At 38.1% G+C, this 16,719-nt stretch overlaps 1 protein-coding gene across 1 annotated transcript in view; it reads left to right on the forward strand.

Moving 5' to 3' along the window:
* The window catches only part of LOC107555956 (neurexophilin-1), a 34,671-nt gene extending 18,233 nt beyond the window's left edge, over positions 1-16,438 (forward strand). Inside the window, exon 2 of the mRNA XM_016238914.1 lies at positions 14,593-16,438. Within this exon, the coding sequence (XP_016094400.1) occupies positions 14,593-15,357 (765 nt within the window). The 3' untranslated portion in view covers positions 15,358-16,438. The remainder of the gene's footprint in view (positions 1-14,592) is intronic.
* Positions 16,439-16,719: the final 281 nt, after the last annotated feature.

The following is a 16,719-nucleotide window of genomic DNA, read 5'->3' on the forward strand; positions in this document are numbered from 1 at the left end:
TTTTTTTTCAATTTCAGGCATTTTTTCAATCAGGCATTTTCATTTTTGAATGGAGCACAACCCTGAATGTCAATCCCAAAACTTACACAAAAGGCAAAAGATAACACCAATATGCTGTTAATTCCTTTCAAATTGCCTTTCAGAAAAGCTTAAGTGCATGATGCATATGTGCTTAAAATGTATGTTAACCATAATACCATGCCTGCTGCTTCTGAGAAACAGGAGTGAACTTATGTATGCATTTGTTTGTGCCGGGCTTTGTTTAGCCCACAGCCTCTCATGTATCTTGCATTTCAGGAGGTTTTAATATTAAGCATTTCATGTCATTAGTGTCTATGAATCCGGGCTCATATGCAGTCAGGTACTCCAGAGCCTGTCTTCATGCTGTTGAAAATGAACTTTAGACTGTGAGCTGTTTAAAAAAGTGCAATCGGCCAACATGCCTTGAATGGAAAGCAATTTGGTTGAGGGTAATTGAAGGGAAGTGATAAGCTCGGCTGTCTCAGGATTCATTGCTTAAATTTCATTAGGGAGTTTTTTTTTTTTCTGGGAAGGCTCTTCCAGTGTGAAATTGCTAAAGTGTTTATCACGAGTGCCTTTGTGGATTATTTGCTTCTCTTTAACCAAACACCTTGTGAATTTTCCTTTACCTCGCTCTACGTTCCTACCTTCTTTTATAGGATGAATTAAATATTCATGTTACTGGAGAACATAGACTTTCATTCTCTCTTCAAAAATCAAATGCAGGCACTCAAGTAATCTTTTATGTTCAAATTCATTCAAATGAGGATAGTTGTGCCAGCAATTAAATAAAGCAGATATATTCCTGAAAGATCTAGTTTTGATTACATCATGTACTGTAGTCAGTTTAAAAGTACTGTACAATTCCATGTAACTAAACCACAGGAATTGAATCACACCATGCTGGTTTTGTCTGGCCAGAGGAGAACTGGCCCCCCGACTGAGCCTGGTTTCTCCCAAGGTTTTTTTCTCCATTTCTGTCGCCAATGGAGTTTTGGTTCCTTGCCATTGTCGCCTTTGGCTTGCTTAGTTGGGGACTAGGGTTGCAAAAAGGTGGGAAATTTCCAGTAAATTTAGGAAATATTCCAGAAATTTTGAAAACTTTCCAGGATTTTTTTGGAATATTCCATGGATTTTTGGAAATTTTCCAGAAATTGTCCAGCCCTTTGCAACCCTATTGAGGATACAGTGTCTGGCAATGTTGTTTACTTGAATGCACAGACACTATTGGAAGAGAACTGATGGTTTTACAAGTGATCAAAATTTAAAGTAAAGTTGTCCTGTGTCTTGGCCCTCATTTCCATGTTGTAACCACAGGGCACTGAATAACTAACCAATACACTGAGTTATATATCAGTATCAAGGACTTAATAAGGAGTAAGTTCATCCTTTGCCTTAAGGACAGCTTTAGTCTTCGTTGCAAGTGTCATACAAGTACTGAACTGTGTGCTGAGATATTGAGTCATTAATCAATAGAAAAGTTAGTTCTTTGAGAGATTACATCTTTCTTGCACTTTACGCTCCAGAACTTCCTGTAAAAGCTCACTGATATTTAGATCTAGTGATGAACCCTTTTCACAGATGGCGATGATGGCATTTCCACAGTTATTAACATTGTAAAAATCTAGCATTTTTTTATTTTTATTTTTTATTTCCACATTTAAAAATATTAACTACCCTTATGACACTATACTTATTGTTTTTGTCCTTGGCATTAAATTATATTATTGTAGTTTCCATTCATAAAACTTAGCTAACTAAGATGACTTCTGCTGAGAACCCTGAAAATGTGAGAAAAAAAAGGTCCATTGGAAGGCATTTGACTGTACCTTTTGAGAATATGTGGGTATTATCATCCTAGAATGTGGGAATGTTATGTGAAAATGGTGTTTGCACAACAGGGTGCACCTGGTCTTATAAAACTGCCTCATATTCCTTAGGCGTTTTAAAAGCATGCACAGCAATCTTTGGATCTAATCACTGTCGTGAGATGGTTGCTCGTATCATTACAGATCCCCCACCATGTTTTACAAGCTGACAGCAGACGTTGTGGGTTGAAGCATCTGCAGGATATCTCCAGATGTAAACCCTGCAGGAAATAGCGTGGAAGATGATTCCTAATGCAATGTAACTTTTCTTGCACTGATATTAGACTCAAGATGCTTTCAAACTGCAGACAGGGCTACAGTGGTACTGATATACTTTCAGTGGTACTGATATACTGATGTAACTGCAATGACTTTCAGTTAAAATAATTTCTGATGTAATGCAATTGTTGCATGTAGCCAGCATCCTGTAGAATGTCCATCTATTCTTGGTAGGTGTTTTGAAGATGCACAATGTGCATTTGTATGTGTAAATGTACAATTGCTTTGAAAGATGCCAAATAGAAATGTTTGAAACAAAAGTTGAGATATTGATTGAGTTCATTAAAAAATTTAAAATATTTGGTTTGGTGACCAGATGAACACTGCAACAACAAAAACTGTGAGGTCCTTTTTTTTTTTTTACTACAATTCATGGATGTGAGTTGCCACCAGCAGCATTCTGAGTCACACTGAGTCCATAGTATGACTCAACAGATAGTTTAATGGTTTGAAATACAGCATTGCAATGGAAAACATGAAAAATAGGAAACATCTGGCTGCAGAGTTCCATGATTACCCAAACGTAATGGAGTATTCCAGAGTAAAAGGCTGTTTACACCAGGGAGGAGAAATATAGCTATAAAGTTTTAATAATTCTAATTGCTTGAAAATATGGAAATCCACATCACAACTGTAACAATAGCACCACAGAGGAATGATATTGTTGGAATCACCAATTTCCTACACTTTGCTACTTTAGTTTCATCTCATGTTTGACTATGTGGTTTCTTTCTTCTCCTTACATATTAAAATGTAAAACTTATTCATGCATTTATTTGTTAGTTAGTTAGCTAAAACCCAGAAAAACTTTGTGTTTTCTTACAAAACATTTGCATTCTCTTGCAAAACTATTGTATTCTCCCAATAAACTTTTAATGGAAATTCTATGAGGTGAGAGGAAAAACTATATTTCAATTAGTTTGTGAGAAAATGCAAAGTTTCTTTGGGGAATGCATAGTTTTGTGAAAAAATGCAAAATTTATTTTGCGAGAAAATGTGAATGTTTTGCGAGAGAATGTACAGTTCTGGGGGGTAAATGCAATACTTTTGTAAGAGAATGCAAAAACATTGAAATATAATTATTCCTCCCATCTCTTTTTTTATCATCATGTCCCCATTGCTAAGTAATCGTGTAATTTATAGTCCAAGAGTCATTATTGCAAACTAAACTCCTTAAAGATGATACAAGATAATACCGTCAGTATTTTTTGCAATTAACTGTCAAATACCATTAATTGTCATTAATTGCCTTTGCAGCCACATTAAGCATATGTTTAAACTCCAGCTTCAAAAGTAAAGCAATTTATTTTCTGCAAAATATTTCCTTTTTTTATTTTTAGCATTTTTTGTATATTTCCCCTGAATGAAATAATACAAATTAAAGTGACAGGGGAATCCAGGCTCAAATGCACATCTCGTTGATTGCTCTTCATTTAAATTTTAATCATATTGTTAGAGCACAGTAAAAAAAAAAAAAAAAAGATAAATTATACAAATCCAGCCCAAACATCAATGATTGAATTGTGTATTCATAATGTTTACATGGGCAAATAAAGCATCAGCCTTCTATCAGAGAAGCCAGTATAGCATTATCTGGATATGATTGCTTCTGGTTTACCTGTCACCAAATAGATGAGTGTGAGATGAAACCAAGCAAAGAGCCTGTCGGCAGGTTAAAGTGGCAGTGGGAGATACTGTAACCCGTAAGTAGCCCTGTCAATGGCCCGCTCCGATGGACATGAGCATATTGATCTCTGACTTTCAGTTAAATGCTCCTTAAGGGGGTCTTTTTCCTCGCCTCTCTCTGTACTCTCCATCACATTGCATCCTCAAATCAATGCGGCACTGTAACACACCACAGGCTGTCTATAAAACACTGCAGCAGTTTTCCAGTGTGGAGACAGTGGCAGAACAGCGCTTCGTTTCTCCTCGGCTGAATTATTTGTGTCCTCAACCACTAAATCATATTGATTAAAGCTTGTCACGGATTTGAAATGAGGTCCTGTGGGGTCACTTGCAGCAGAAATGGCAGTTTATTGGATTACAGGCTTAATTTGATTTTGAGTGACGAGCGTGCATTATAATGGCAGCCTCCCTGGAGAGCACTCTTCTTACCTGACTCTTGAACCCTCCTACCACTTCACACAAAAGGACAAAACACACATGTATAAATACACTACACAAAACCAACATTTTCTGAAATGTGAAGCCTCTTATTTCTCTTGAGTGTTTGCGTTTGTGGGGTCTTTTAAGCAAAGCTAATGATAATGCACAGGAAAAAAATATATAACTCAGAAATTGATCGTGACTTTCACAAATAATTATTAAATGGCAAGCAACACATTGAATTAAACGTAGAAAAACTGAAATAGTATTTTTTTTTTGTAAAATACTCCAATAATCTTTGTTTTAATTACAACTTTGAAACATTTTTTTTTACAGTATAGATCACTTGATCATTGTGCATAAGAGTTAAAATGGTATTTTGGAGGTAAATAAACTCTAAAATCTGATATGTTTGTACTGGATCTAACAAAAAAATGGACTGGACTAAAAACAGATGGATGGGATTAAAGACAATTTCTAGAACAATAGCTTTTGGGTTTGTAAATCTTTTTTTTATTATTAGACCCAGTATTATTTTTAAAGGGGACATCAGATGCAATATTCACTTTTACATGGTTTGCGTATAAATGTGATGAAGCAGTGTGTGGACACAACCACCCTACAATGATAAAAATGCATTCAGTCCTTTTTTAATCCATAAAAAACCTAAACAGTCTTAATTATCAAGCCGTTTTGATTTTCTGAGTAGTATGACATCATACTGCACAACCGCTGATGAACTGTCCTGTGTTAGCATATTTCCGTCCTCAGCCAGTTGTACACTGTCTGCCATTTTGTCCGCGCTCGAGGAGCTGTAGCGACAGTATGTCTCGTAAGCAATGCAGGTGTTTTGTAGTTGGATCTAAAAGTGAACATAAGACCGCTTTCACAGCACATATTTTTTTGGCGTGCATGTTAACAAACATGCGTGAGCAGCACTGAAGTAATGGTTTCGGCATCGAATCAATATTTGCTGCGCTGCATGCTTATGCAAACTTTCAAGACTCTAAAGCTTTCAAGTTTATAACTGACCAACTTCTAAAAACAAATGTATAGTTGTCTGCTGTGATGCTGTACAAACGCTTCCAGTGTGAATACTCTTGTGAGTCTGCAGCTGCAGTGACGATGAAGTAACGCTGACGTGAAGCTGACACAAAGCTCAAGCTTGTGGTGTGAAACAGGTGTCTTAATTTTCTCCCGACATCAGAGCCACTGAAGACGCAGTAGATTAGTTTTGTTTTTGATGGTAACGTGCCACCGAATACACAAAAAATGGAAGAGAGGGGTAGGGTGAGCAGCAGCTCATTATCATTTAAAGAAACATGCACCGAAACGGGTTGCTGGGAACAGAGCTGTTTTTGACAAGGTAAAAAGGGTGTTGTTTTATCTGAACATTGAGGAATTTTTACCAAAGTATGTTGCAGACATTTCATGAAGACCCTAAAGAATCATACCAACTTTTGGAAAATGGGCATTCCGATTTTCCCTTTAAATTAATTAATATTCATATTAAATGAATTCCAATTTAAACGCTGGTCCAGAAAACAACTTCAAATTACAGGAAATGACCTCATTAGTACTTTCTTGTAAAACACACACACACACACACACACACACACATACACACACACACACACACACACACACACACACACACACACACACACACACACACACACACACAAACATACAGCATGCAGTTAATCAAAATATTGAAACTAAATTGATATTCAATTGCTTTTATCACCATATTAGTGTTTTTAATTGCATGCTAAATGTTTATGTGTGTTTATACTAGTAACACACACACACACACACACACACACACACTCATACACATACAGAATATACAGCTTACACCCAAACAGTGAAACTAAATTGAAATGTATTGTTTTTTTGATCACCGTATTGATTTTTTAACAGATTTGTGACATTACAAACTTTAAAATACTGAAAAATATATGGCATGTATGCAGCCCCTTCCAATCTGTCTTTCTGCTGCAGATGTAGCTAGCACAGGTGTATAATGGCATGGTATAGATCCAGGTATGCAAAAAAGGAAAATAAATAAAGAATAGGAGTAGAAGAAATCATTTGAAGAAGAGCAGCACAGCTTCAGTTTATTATTCCAGCCTAAAATCTCATTAAGTGTGACATTGAGGATTAGTTAAGAGGGAAAAGAGTAGAGAGAGAAGTCTCCCACAAATAGCTGTGAGGAGCGACGCGCTGGCTTTTGTTTGCCATCATTAATTCTGCGCTGAAGTGGCCCCGAATCACTGATCAGAGGAGGCCCCCCGAATATGACAGCAGGACAGGTGCCCTCTCTTCCTCTCACTCTCTTCTCACATGCTCACTTTTCCTCTCTGTGTCTTGCTGCGTCTGTGTTCTTCTCTCTCGCCTTCTCGGCTCTTAATTGGGGTGATTGGGCGGCGGGGCCATCTGCGATGCTGACAAAGGGAAGCCTGCTTTGATTTATGGAGCCTCAGGCCACATTAGTCTCAAGATTTCCACAGTAAATATCAGCGCTCAGCAATGGAGTTAGCTCAACAAAATCTGCATTGCTCAGGAAGAGAACTGTAGGTTCCTCCTTGGGAATAGTATTGAGATGATGTTAGACTTTCACTGTTACATTTTGGGGTACTGTTTCAAAGGAACAATGTTTTGTAGCATTTTGCAGAGTGTGGTTCATGGGTGCCCAATTCTACCTTTAGAGTGTCTGTCTTAAGCTGTGAGATCAAAGTCAGCTGACAGGGACTAATTTAAGTCCATTTCACACTTTAAAGAGACCTTTTAAGGGGTCATAACATAACAAATCACATTTGCTTTGATCTATTGACATTAGAGGTCTTTGTACCACTAAAACATCCAACTTAAAATGTCCTTCTCATTATAAACAAAAAATGTAACCAATCTCCAAAAACAGCTAATTTTGATATTGTGGTCAGTGGAGCCGCTAAGGATACTGGGCCCATTGCACAGATTTTGCTATGGGGCCCCTCAAACAAGGAGAGGGTGTGTTGGCTGACAATCTCAGTTGGGCCCCCCAGTGGACATAGTGTGGGCCCCTCTCAGCCTCTGGACATTTTGCCTCCAGAGCAAGACATGAACGAATAATTATAAATAATCACGCCATAGGCCCTGCCCACTAGGGGTTCAGTCGCTTGACGGCTGACACTTGCCTACACTGGATGCGAGTGTCACATTGTCAAAAGCAAATAGAAGCCATTACAGTGGATACAGATGCATACAGTATACATAGTCCATGCACTTGAGCTACTCCCGACAACAGGACAAATGGAAGAGTCAAAGAGTGTTTGCTTTGACGCGTCCAGTTTAAACAGCTTGTTTGCAACTCTGTACAGACTTAAAAATGACCTCTGCACCAGAAATAAGTGAATAGTTTATTTTTAATGGCATCCCAGATCACGTTGGATAATTATTTGTTTGTTCATACATTTAACTGCTGATTGTTTTGTAAATGAGGCACAGTGCGATGGAGAGTTTGTAAAGAAACTTTGGCTGAAAGATGGAACAGCTAACTGTATTGGATCTGAAAGCAGCTACATGCTTTATCTGTAAATTATAGTTTTATATGGAGAATGTTTTCAAATCCCTTATGTGCGAGTGGCCGTTGATACTGTTTCCTATGCAGTTTTCTCCAAAAAAAAAAAAAAAACTTTATTAAAACCCCTTAACTGTCACCGTCCCACCTGTGGGACACTTGGCACTCTTTTTTTGTTGTCCTTTTTCTCTATCAAATCTTTTAGTAATCATCATAAATCATATATCATTTGAAAGCATAGAAGCAGATTCATCCTGTGAAAACCATTTTGAAATCGGACATTGTGTTACCATGGAAATGGTACTTTAAAATTGTTTGGCGGTGTCAAGTGTCATATTACAAAATGCATTACGCTCTTTTACAATCAAAACTTTTTATAATCTTGACAAAAACATATCATTGGAAAGGTCTGAGTCTCAGGATTCCATATGTGGTGGTTATTTTAGAAGTATTATAGAAGTAACATTGACAGAGAAATCTAGACATTTGTGACAGAAAAATGCATAAAAAAATGTAATGGAGTTTGGATGGCACCCGGTGGCTGTTTGTGGTATAACGCCCTAAATAAACTCGCAGGAACCTCAATTTTTTTCATATCAACTTCAAATTTGGAACATTTGCAACTTATTTAGAAAATGGGCTTTAATTAAGGCTTTAATTTTATACCAATTTTAGAGTAAAACCTGTTATTTAAAATATTTATTATATATAAAATAAAATAAAATTAATATATTGCATTTTTTTACAGAAAATTTCAACTACCATAACTTTTTGATACTTAAAAAAAAAACGTATTCCACTTTTGCGATAATCTGCCAATTTTCTTCTTTAAAAAGAGACCAGAAATTACAACAATTTAAGTTTGGATAGTGCACCTGCATGCCTATTTAAAAAAAATGGGGGGTGACAGTTAAGGGGTTAACACTATAAGTGAACCTCAAGGACATATATATATATATATAAAAAAAATGTGTTATGACCCCTTAAAAAAAAAGCTTACTACAAGATTCTCGATGACCAGTTCTTGCATGTGTAATCATTTTAATACCTGATCTGGTGAATTTAGGAGCTTTGCATTGTTAAAATAAGAGTCTGTCTAGTTCACTGTAATCTTACCATAATATGTGTCCTTTCAATTTCCAAATGGCCTTGTTAGAGCTTGTATGTAACTGTATTTGCAGCAGTGTATATTCTGCTGTTAAATGACTGCATTCACCCAGTCAGTATTTGGGATTGAGAACCGTATTTAATGGGTATGAGTCTCAAATGTTTTACAATAGTCTATATACAGTAGGCTGTTTTAGTTGCAATTGTATGAACAAGTGCCCTTTTTGTTCCCAGACTACATAAAGGTGAATTTCACCTGTAGTGACAAAAAGATGGCAATGTTCATAACAAAGAAAAGTCTTATCACATTTGATAAGACACAAGCCTATGAAGACCAAGTTCATCTGTCAAATATGACTCAATGGACAGCAGCTTTGAATGCTTTTTAATGATTTTTAACTGAGTATTGAGCATTGCATTTGAGTCACGTGACTGTATCTAAAACCATTTTTTCCTCACATAGCATGTTTACCTAAAATACATCTCTGAATCCTGAAAACTGACACCGTTCACACTGAACACGTTTTTGCATTCACTGCACAACTTTTCCATTGTTTTTCCATGTAAACACATACTAGACTAATGTGTTTTTCCATTATGCTCGAGTTAAAATAAACACATTTCCAGACTTGGCATTTTTTTTTCCATTCCCCTGCCCTGTGTCTCATGTTTTTAAACACAAAAATGGGGGTGATTCACACAGAACTCGTTTTAAATTCTACTTTGTTACATTTGAATAGTTTAACAACATAAATCTATGCTAGCCAAACACTGATGACCGTTGTGCTGCGTCTTGCTGCTTTTTCGGCGTCTTGATTTTGGGTGTCACATTTTTTTTTTTTGTAATGTTTTCAAAGTTCTGAGTAAATAGGCTCCAATGTGGCCTTTTTTCACAATTTACACTGCACTTTAATAGGTTACCAATGTAAATCCACGCTAGCTGAACGATTAAATGCTGTTAAAAATGTTTGTTTTCCACTCCTCAATGCAGTGTCTTATGTTGTAAATGCAAGAACAAACGGCCCCTATTAACAAGTACTGATGATCGTATTCTGTTGCCTTGTAAACATGGCCATTGTGTTCAAATGAGTTTCTGTCATGCTGAAACAGACATGCGTTTTAATATTCTCTTTTGGCTCTTTCCTATTTGCATTTGTAAATGCAGATAATGCATCTCATACTGGTGTATACGGAACAGTTTTTGTATGGTCTGTGTGTCACACTTCTGTTGCAATACCTACTTGACTGTATCAGGGGAATCCATGGGCATTGTTACAAACACACAGCCTGCTACACAACGAGCATGACAACCTGCTTTAATGGTGTGTCTAACGGTCTTCTTATGACACCATTAGGTAGTTCTAGTGTGTGGTCACAGCCTGATATTCCATGGCTGCTTAGCAGCTGTCCAACTCTTGCAGCAAGCATGCCTCTGCCCCAGCGGCCCATCCTAAAGCACAGTGCTTAGTTATGCCGCTAATGGGCCTGTGCAATGCCTCACACTACTACAAACCAAACGCACGCAGCAGGCAGCGAGGAAAGGGGGGCTAGCAAAGCCTGCAAGTGCTTTGTTAGCAGAATTGGATTTAGTTGAAATCCATCTTCATTTTTGCCTTTCCTTTTCATTTCTCTCAGGACGGCCACAGCATGAGGTGCCTGTTTAAGCATCTAGGTTGTGGATGACAGTGAATTTCTGAGAAGGAAGAAGATATGCACTATTTAATCTCATGTCCCAGGCTGTAAACGTTGTTTGGGAGGTTGTTAAAGTGAGGCACATTGACATATTGTTTTGCACGGTAGAGGTTTTGGCCTTGAGTTAGCGGTTTTATTGATAAGGACCGTGTTTTCTCTGGAACGTTTATCTCAGGCGGATGTGTTTTTGTAATTCTCCTCACTTCGCGTTTATTGTATTTCTGTAGTGTAAAGGTAAATGGTGAAATGTGCTCTCAGGGTAACAGTTGAAGCAGTTCTTTCTCTGCTCTGGGTTTTATCTACCCCCTCTGCTCATTCTCTTACTACCGTTGTTTTACAAAAGCTATTTTAACAATGGTCGTTATCGGTTGACCTTTAGCCCACCTGCTGTTTTGTACGCCAGCTCTGTCAAAGAGACAATACAACTCTGAAAGGAAGTTACTTCACAGCAAGAGTACTTACCCTCCATAATGTAGACATAAGTTATGGGAATTTTGGGCATATATATATATATATATATATATATTCACACACACACACACACACTTTCAATTTATGATACGTTTTTTGCAATATATAATAATATTTTTCTTTATTGATCATAACACACATTCTTTTTTTTTACTCTCTTTAAAGGACACCCCCTGAAGTCAGGGCTGATTATGATTTTAAAGAGCTGTTTTAAATGTTCTCTTTTAATGGGCCAGTTTTAAAGATATGGACACCTGCAGAAATGCAGGGAACAAGCACATTGTAATGTTTCACTTACTAAGTAAACAGCCCTGACGATGTAATCAATGTGTCAATAATATGCTAGCTAACACTGTAGTTGACTTATTGATGCATATAAATACCTTAATTAGTGCAAATTAACATTCAAATAGAAACACAAATGTGCGGCAATAACATAATTGCATTTTCAGAATTAGCCTGCGTAATTATTCCATTTAATTTGCTATCATTAATTAGGACCAAATGTAGCTCTGGCTTATGTTAGGCGAGCAGGGTCTGATTCTTGCCATTGGTTGGTGCAGTGCAGTCATAGAACATGTATTTCAGTGTTAAGTAACTTTCAAAGAGTAGTAGTATTTTACAGTGTTTAATTTTCTGTTAGAATTTGGCACACCATTCTGTATGTGACTGTTCATAATTCTAAAAAACATTATTTGGCAAGTTACTGAATTTAATTTGCACTCACATTTCTTTGATAACTATTCAGTGTGAACATAATGTATTGTTTTTCTCATATTTTTTAATAATTATATATGGAATAATAAATTATATTATATTGTATATTATATTATTATATATTTAAATTTTAAAATGTATCTTTTTGCACACTCCCAGTGTTGATGAACAGCATGTCCTGACTCCTGTATTGTTTGAATGAACAACGTTTGCATTTGTAAAATCTCTTTTTTAATGTTTCATGTAGTTCAGCATGCTGTTGGATTAAGAATGTAACCATTATGATCTGATCTGTCAGCCTTGAACTTCTTCAAGCAGGCAGATTCATTAAGACTCACACCAGGCACACAGATTGGTGTACACATGCTGCTCTTGCTGACCTGATGCAGTGCAGTGCCTGGGGGAGCCCAGCTGTTTGTGCCTGGCTGTCCGGCTGTCAGTGGGTGAGGTGGGAAGGGCCTGGCCATGACTCCCCCCCCCGAATGTGTTTACCAGATGCACTGTTGCCTCAGGTGAGCACTGCAGCTGGATCCGTAAAGCTCCAGCAGTCGGGCTGGATCCAAGCCCGTCATGGCAAGATAGACTGGACAGACCGAGGCTTGCATTCAGACATCTGCTATGTGTGCAGGCTTTGTGCCCAGGAGAACTGACTCCTGGCCAGTGTTTTGCTGTTTGTGCTCTCCACGTGTGAGCTTTATAAGGTCTCCAAAGGTGGACAGAAAAAGACTAGCCATAGGCAAAATGTTAGACACTAAAGCCAGATCTGTTTTTCAGTGCAAGCCTCAGGATTTAACTTTACCTTTTAACTGGCTGTTTTTTTATGTAAGAGCTAAAATGCTAAAACTTACGAGACTCATTAATTACTTAATTTTCATGAATATCTGAAATGTTTTATTCTGATTGGTCAATTGCAGCATTCTGCCATAACATATTTTGGTATAATGACCTTTAAACTGCATATTTGACTGTTGACAAATCTCTTTGCAGTAAAATAATTTCAACTTCAATGTAATTTCATGTCCATTTATTTGGTAATTAGTTTTCAAATAAGCAGGTTAGCCGGTCATTATCAAATAAACTTTCAGGGTGATACAAGACATCCTCATTTAGTATATAAAGCTTTATTTCTATAGCATCTTTTTAAACAGTGTTTATAAAGTGCATTACAGAAATGAATGAATGAGTCATAGAATAATAAATATAAAAGAACAAGAACATAAAGCACGTAAAACAGATTACAAAATAAAATAGTTGAAAACCCATTCAGTTGAATTTGTTTTTTATTAAAATAAGTAGTAGTAGTAATAGCATTAAGAATTATTATATAGTTATTAATGTTAATATCATCGTGACTAGCTGACTATATCCTGACTGTAAATTACATAACCTAGGACACTTGCTAAAACATTTTGCAATTGTTTTATTGTATTGCACTATATTCCATTGGATGATGAATACATAAGCATGAAAACATGTGTTTCCCTCAACATTTTGTTAAAACAAGCACTATACAGATCCATTTATCAATGCAAGTACCCTCCCAGTCGGTCAGGCTGCACTGAACTTCACACAAATAGCTCCTTGAAACTTGCTCAGCCTTGGAATGTTTGTATTGCCCCCTCAGCAATTAGCCATTAATAAATAATAACTCTGTCTTTAATCATGCTCCCAGAGCACAAAACATATTACTCTCTTTTAGTACTGGGCAAGGCCTCTTACTCCACACACGAGGAAGAGTAATGATCCTTAATTTCATTGGAAATATATTTGAACTCTCTTCCCAGGGTTCTTCATCATTAGTGTGGGTGCTTGTCAGGTAAAGTTACATGTTGAGTTGTGTTTTTATTCATTCTTTTTTCTTTTTTTATATTTAATGTGAGTTCTGAACGTGACCAGACTGCTATCGTGCAATTTCTAAGTTTTTAAGTTAAACTTCTCTTAATTTGCAATTTGAACCACTCTTCAAGTCAGATATCGATTACCTTTCAGGTTCGCAACATGAAATCCTTAAGTGAGCCACGTGGCCTTGCTCCCACCCAGCACTGTGTTTAAACTGGAGCTGCATCACCCTCGCTCTCGCACATGCTGTGAGGCAATTCTGTCCAAAGGGTTGGGCAGATTGGTAGCGAGACCTTATTTTCTAACTATCGATCCCAGGGGTAGCCCTGGAGATGCAAAAACCACCGCAAGACAGATCTGCTGTCAGGTCTTACAGTAGAAATCAGGCAATCAATGTCACTGCGCTCCGCCAGGCCCTGTATGGACCTAATTCCACTCATCTGCACTAAATGGAGAGAACCCAGTGGTTCATCAATCATCAATTCAAGGAGCAGTGTCTGGTTAATAGTCTGCTCTTTACTCAAAGAATAGTCACCAGTATTATCAGGGGGGCCAGCGGATATCCCCTCCCCAACCGCACAACGTGGCGAGTTTGATTGTTGTATTCTTTTTCTCATTCGCCATGCTCCGTTCCATTTCCCAGACAGCTCCTGTCAGCTAACACGTTGCAAATTGAAGCTTGCGGGCTCGATCGATTATCTTTTTCCCCCCTCATCCTAATCCATTTGATTTGTCTGTTGAGTATTAGACTACATGATTGTGTGGGGGTGAGGGGTCAATATCTCCCGAATCAAGAGTAATATCCACTTAATTCCTTTTTCCTGTCAAGCTGCACTGGATGAAATGCTCACTTGTTTTGGATTATGTGTCTTCTGTAGCACTTTAAGGTTACGAAGACTCAATAACATCCTCTCCATATTGCTTTCTTAGGTTTCAAGTGCCCACGGTTCTATCCCGGGGAAGTCGGAGCTGCTCAAATCAGGGAGCCCCAAGTCGACACTAAAGCATATATGGACAGAAAGCAGTAAGGACTTGTCCATTAGTCGACTTCTATCACAGACTCTCCATGGGAAGGAAAATGCAACAGCCCTGGACCTGCACTATGACACTCCGGAGCCTTACTCAGAGCAGGACCTCTGGGACTGGCTGAGGAATACCACGGACCTGCAGGACTCCAGGCCTCGAGCCAAACGGCGGCCAATGGTCAAGACGGGCAAGTTCAAGAAAATGTTCGGCTGGGGAGATTTCCACTCCAACATCAAAACGGTCAAGCTCAACCTTCTGATCACTGGTAAGATCGTCGATCACGGCAACGGCACCTTCAGCGTCTTCTTCCGCCATAACTCCACGGGCCAGGGCAATGTGTCCGTCAGCCTGGTCCCGCCGAGCAAAATCGTTGAGTTTGATTTGACGGCCCAGCAGTCGGTCATTGACTCCAAGGATTCCAAGTCCTTCAACTGCCGCATCGAGTATGAGAAAGTTGAGAAGGGCTCCAAGAACACACTCTGCAACTTCGACCCGTCTAAGACATGTTACCAAGAGCAGACACAAAGCCACGTATCCTGGCTCTGCTCAAAGCCCTTCAAAGTCATTTGCATTTACATCTCCTTCTACAGCACCGACTACAAGCTTGTGCAGAAAGTCTGCCCAGATTATAACTACCACAGTGATACTCCTTACTTCCCTTCCGGCTGAAGGTAGCCGCTGACGTCCCACATGAAGGACAACGAGGCAAAGGATGGAGCTCTCTCCCCATCCACAACAAATACATGTTCCCCCGTACTGCCCATACCATACGCTCATGGCCCAGATCTATTAAAACAACTTGAAAAGAGAAGTATTTGGCTATTTGCACAAGGACCACACGAAAACTTTAATTTGAGGGCATAACGTAGTGCTTTTGTTTGCTCACTTTGTATCCTTTAAGTTACGGCACACATTATTGTTAATTTATTGTTTATATATTTTAATGTTCTTAGAATATTATTTTACCACTGGGGTGTTGCTTGTATGACCATGTACACTCACAATTTTGTCCTGTAATGTTCTGTTTTAATTTAGAAATGTACAAGTATGAACGTTTATTAGAACTGCCAAGAGATCATGAGGGTGTAGATACAATAGGACTTTTTCATTTCGATGGTAGTTTGCCTCAGAAGAGATGTCGTAGGAGAATTAATCGCAGTCAGAATCTCAATGTTCCCTCCACCTACAAACTTTTGAACAGCCCTGGAGCCCCCATGCGTTCTTGAGTTATTCCTCCTAGCCCAAAGGCCCAAAGGTGAGGACAATGGCTTTGTTCTGCTGGTTATGAGCAGGCCTTAACTACAGGCATGTTTTCTACCTATTACAAGGAAGCTGTACTGTAATAATTATGGATTGTTCGGCCCTAGCTGTGTCCTGTAGTTCAATAAGATCCAGGAATGATTGGAGGGCTTGCTCACTGTCACTTATAATACACTGTAATGTAATGAATTCTATATTATAGAGCCTAATTTGTATGAATGGTTTGTATTGTACATAGTTTATCCTGATGGAGCTGCTTCTGTATATGCGTTCACTCATTGTCTGTTAACCCAAAACCCCACACTCTCTCTCTCCCAGCTCCCAATCCCATATTTGCTTGTTCTCGGTTCTTTGGGGAAAGAAACGGATGTTGCTGATGTAGATGTGAACTCCATGAAATCCATGCTCTTGTACAGGGCTGTAAAACTGTCAAAAATATATATTAGAAGTAATTATCATCTGTATGATCATGTTTACTTTCAGGGGGAACAAGGGGATGGAGATGTACAAATGAATAAAATACTGAAAGTTTTATCAGGTGAAGTCTTTGTTATTGTATGTTGCTCAGAATGTGATATGAAAATCATATTTTTCTAAACGTTTGTCTTAACAGTTCCCCATTACTGAATTTACAGATAATGTCATGGAAAAATATGTTTTTTTATGCTGTAAAACCATGATCATTTTAGCTTTACATTGTTTTATGCATGTTTTATGTATTGCAGTGTCAGAGAAAGGACAGAGAATGTTATTGAAATCTAAATTGCAATT

The sequence above is a fragment of the Sinocyclocheilus grahami genome, unplaced genomic scaffold (assembly GCF_001515645.1).
Source record: "Sinocyclocheilus grahami isolate Dianchi unplaced genomic scaffold, SAMN03320097.WGS_v1.1 scaffold550.1, whole genome shotgun sequence".
NCBI lineage: Eukaryota > Metazoa > Chordata > Actinopteri > Cypriniformes > Cyprinidae > Sinocyclocheilus > Sinocyclocheilus grahami.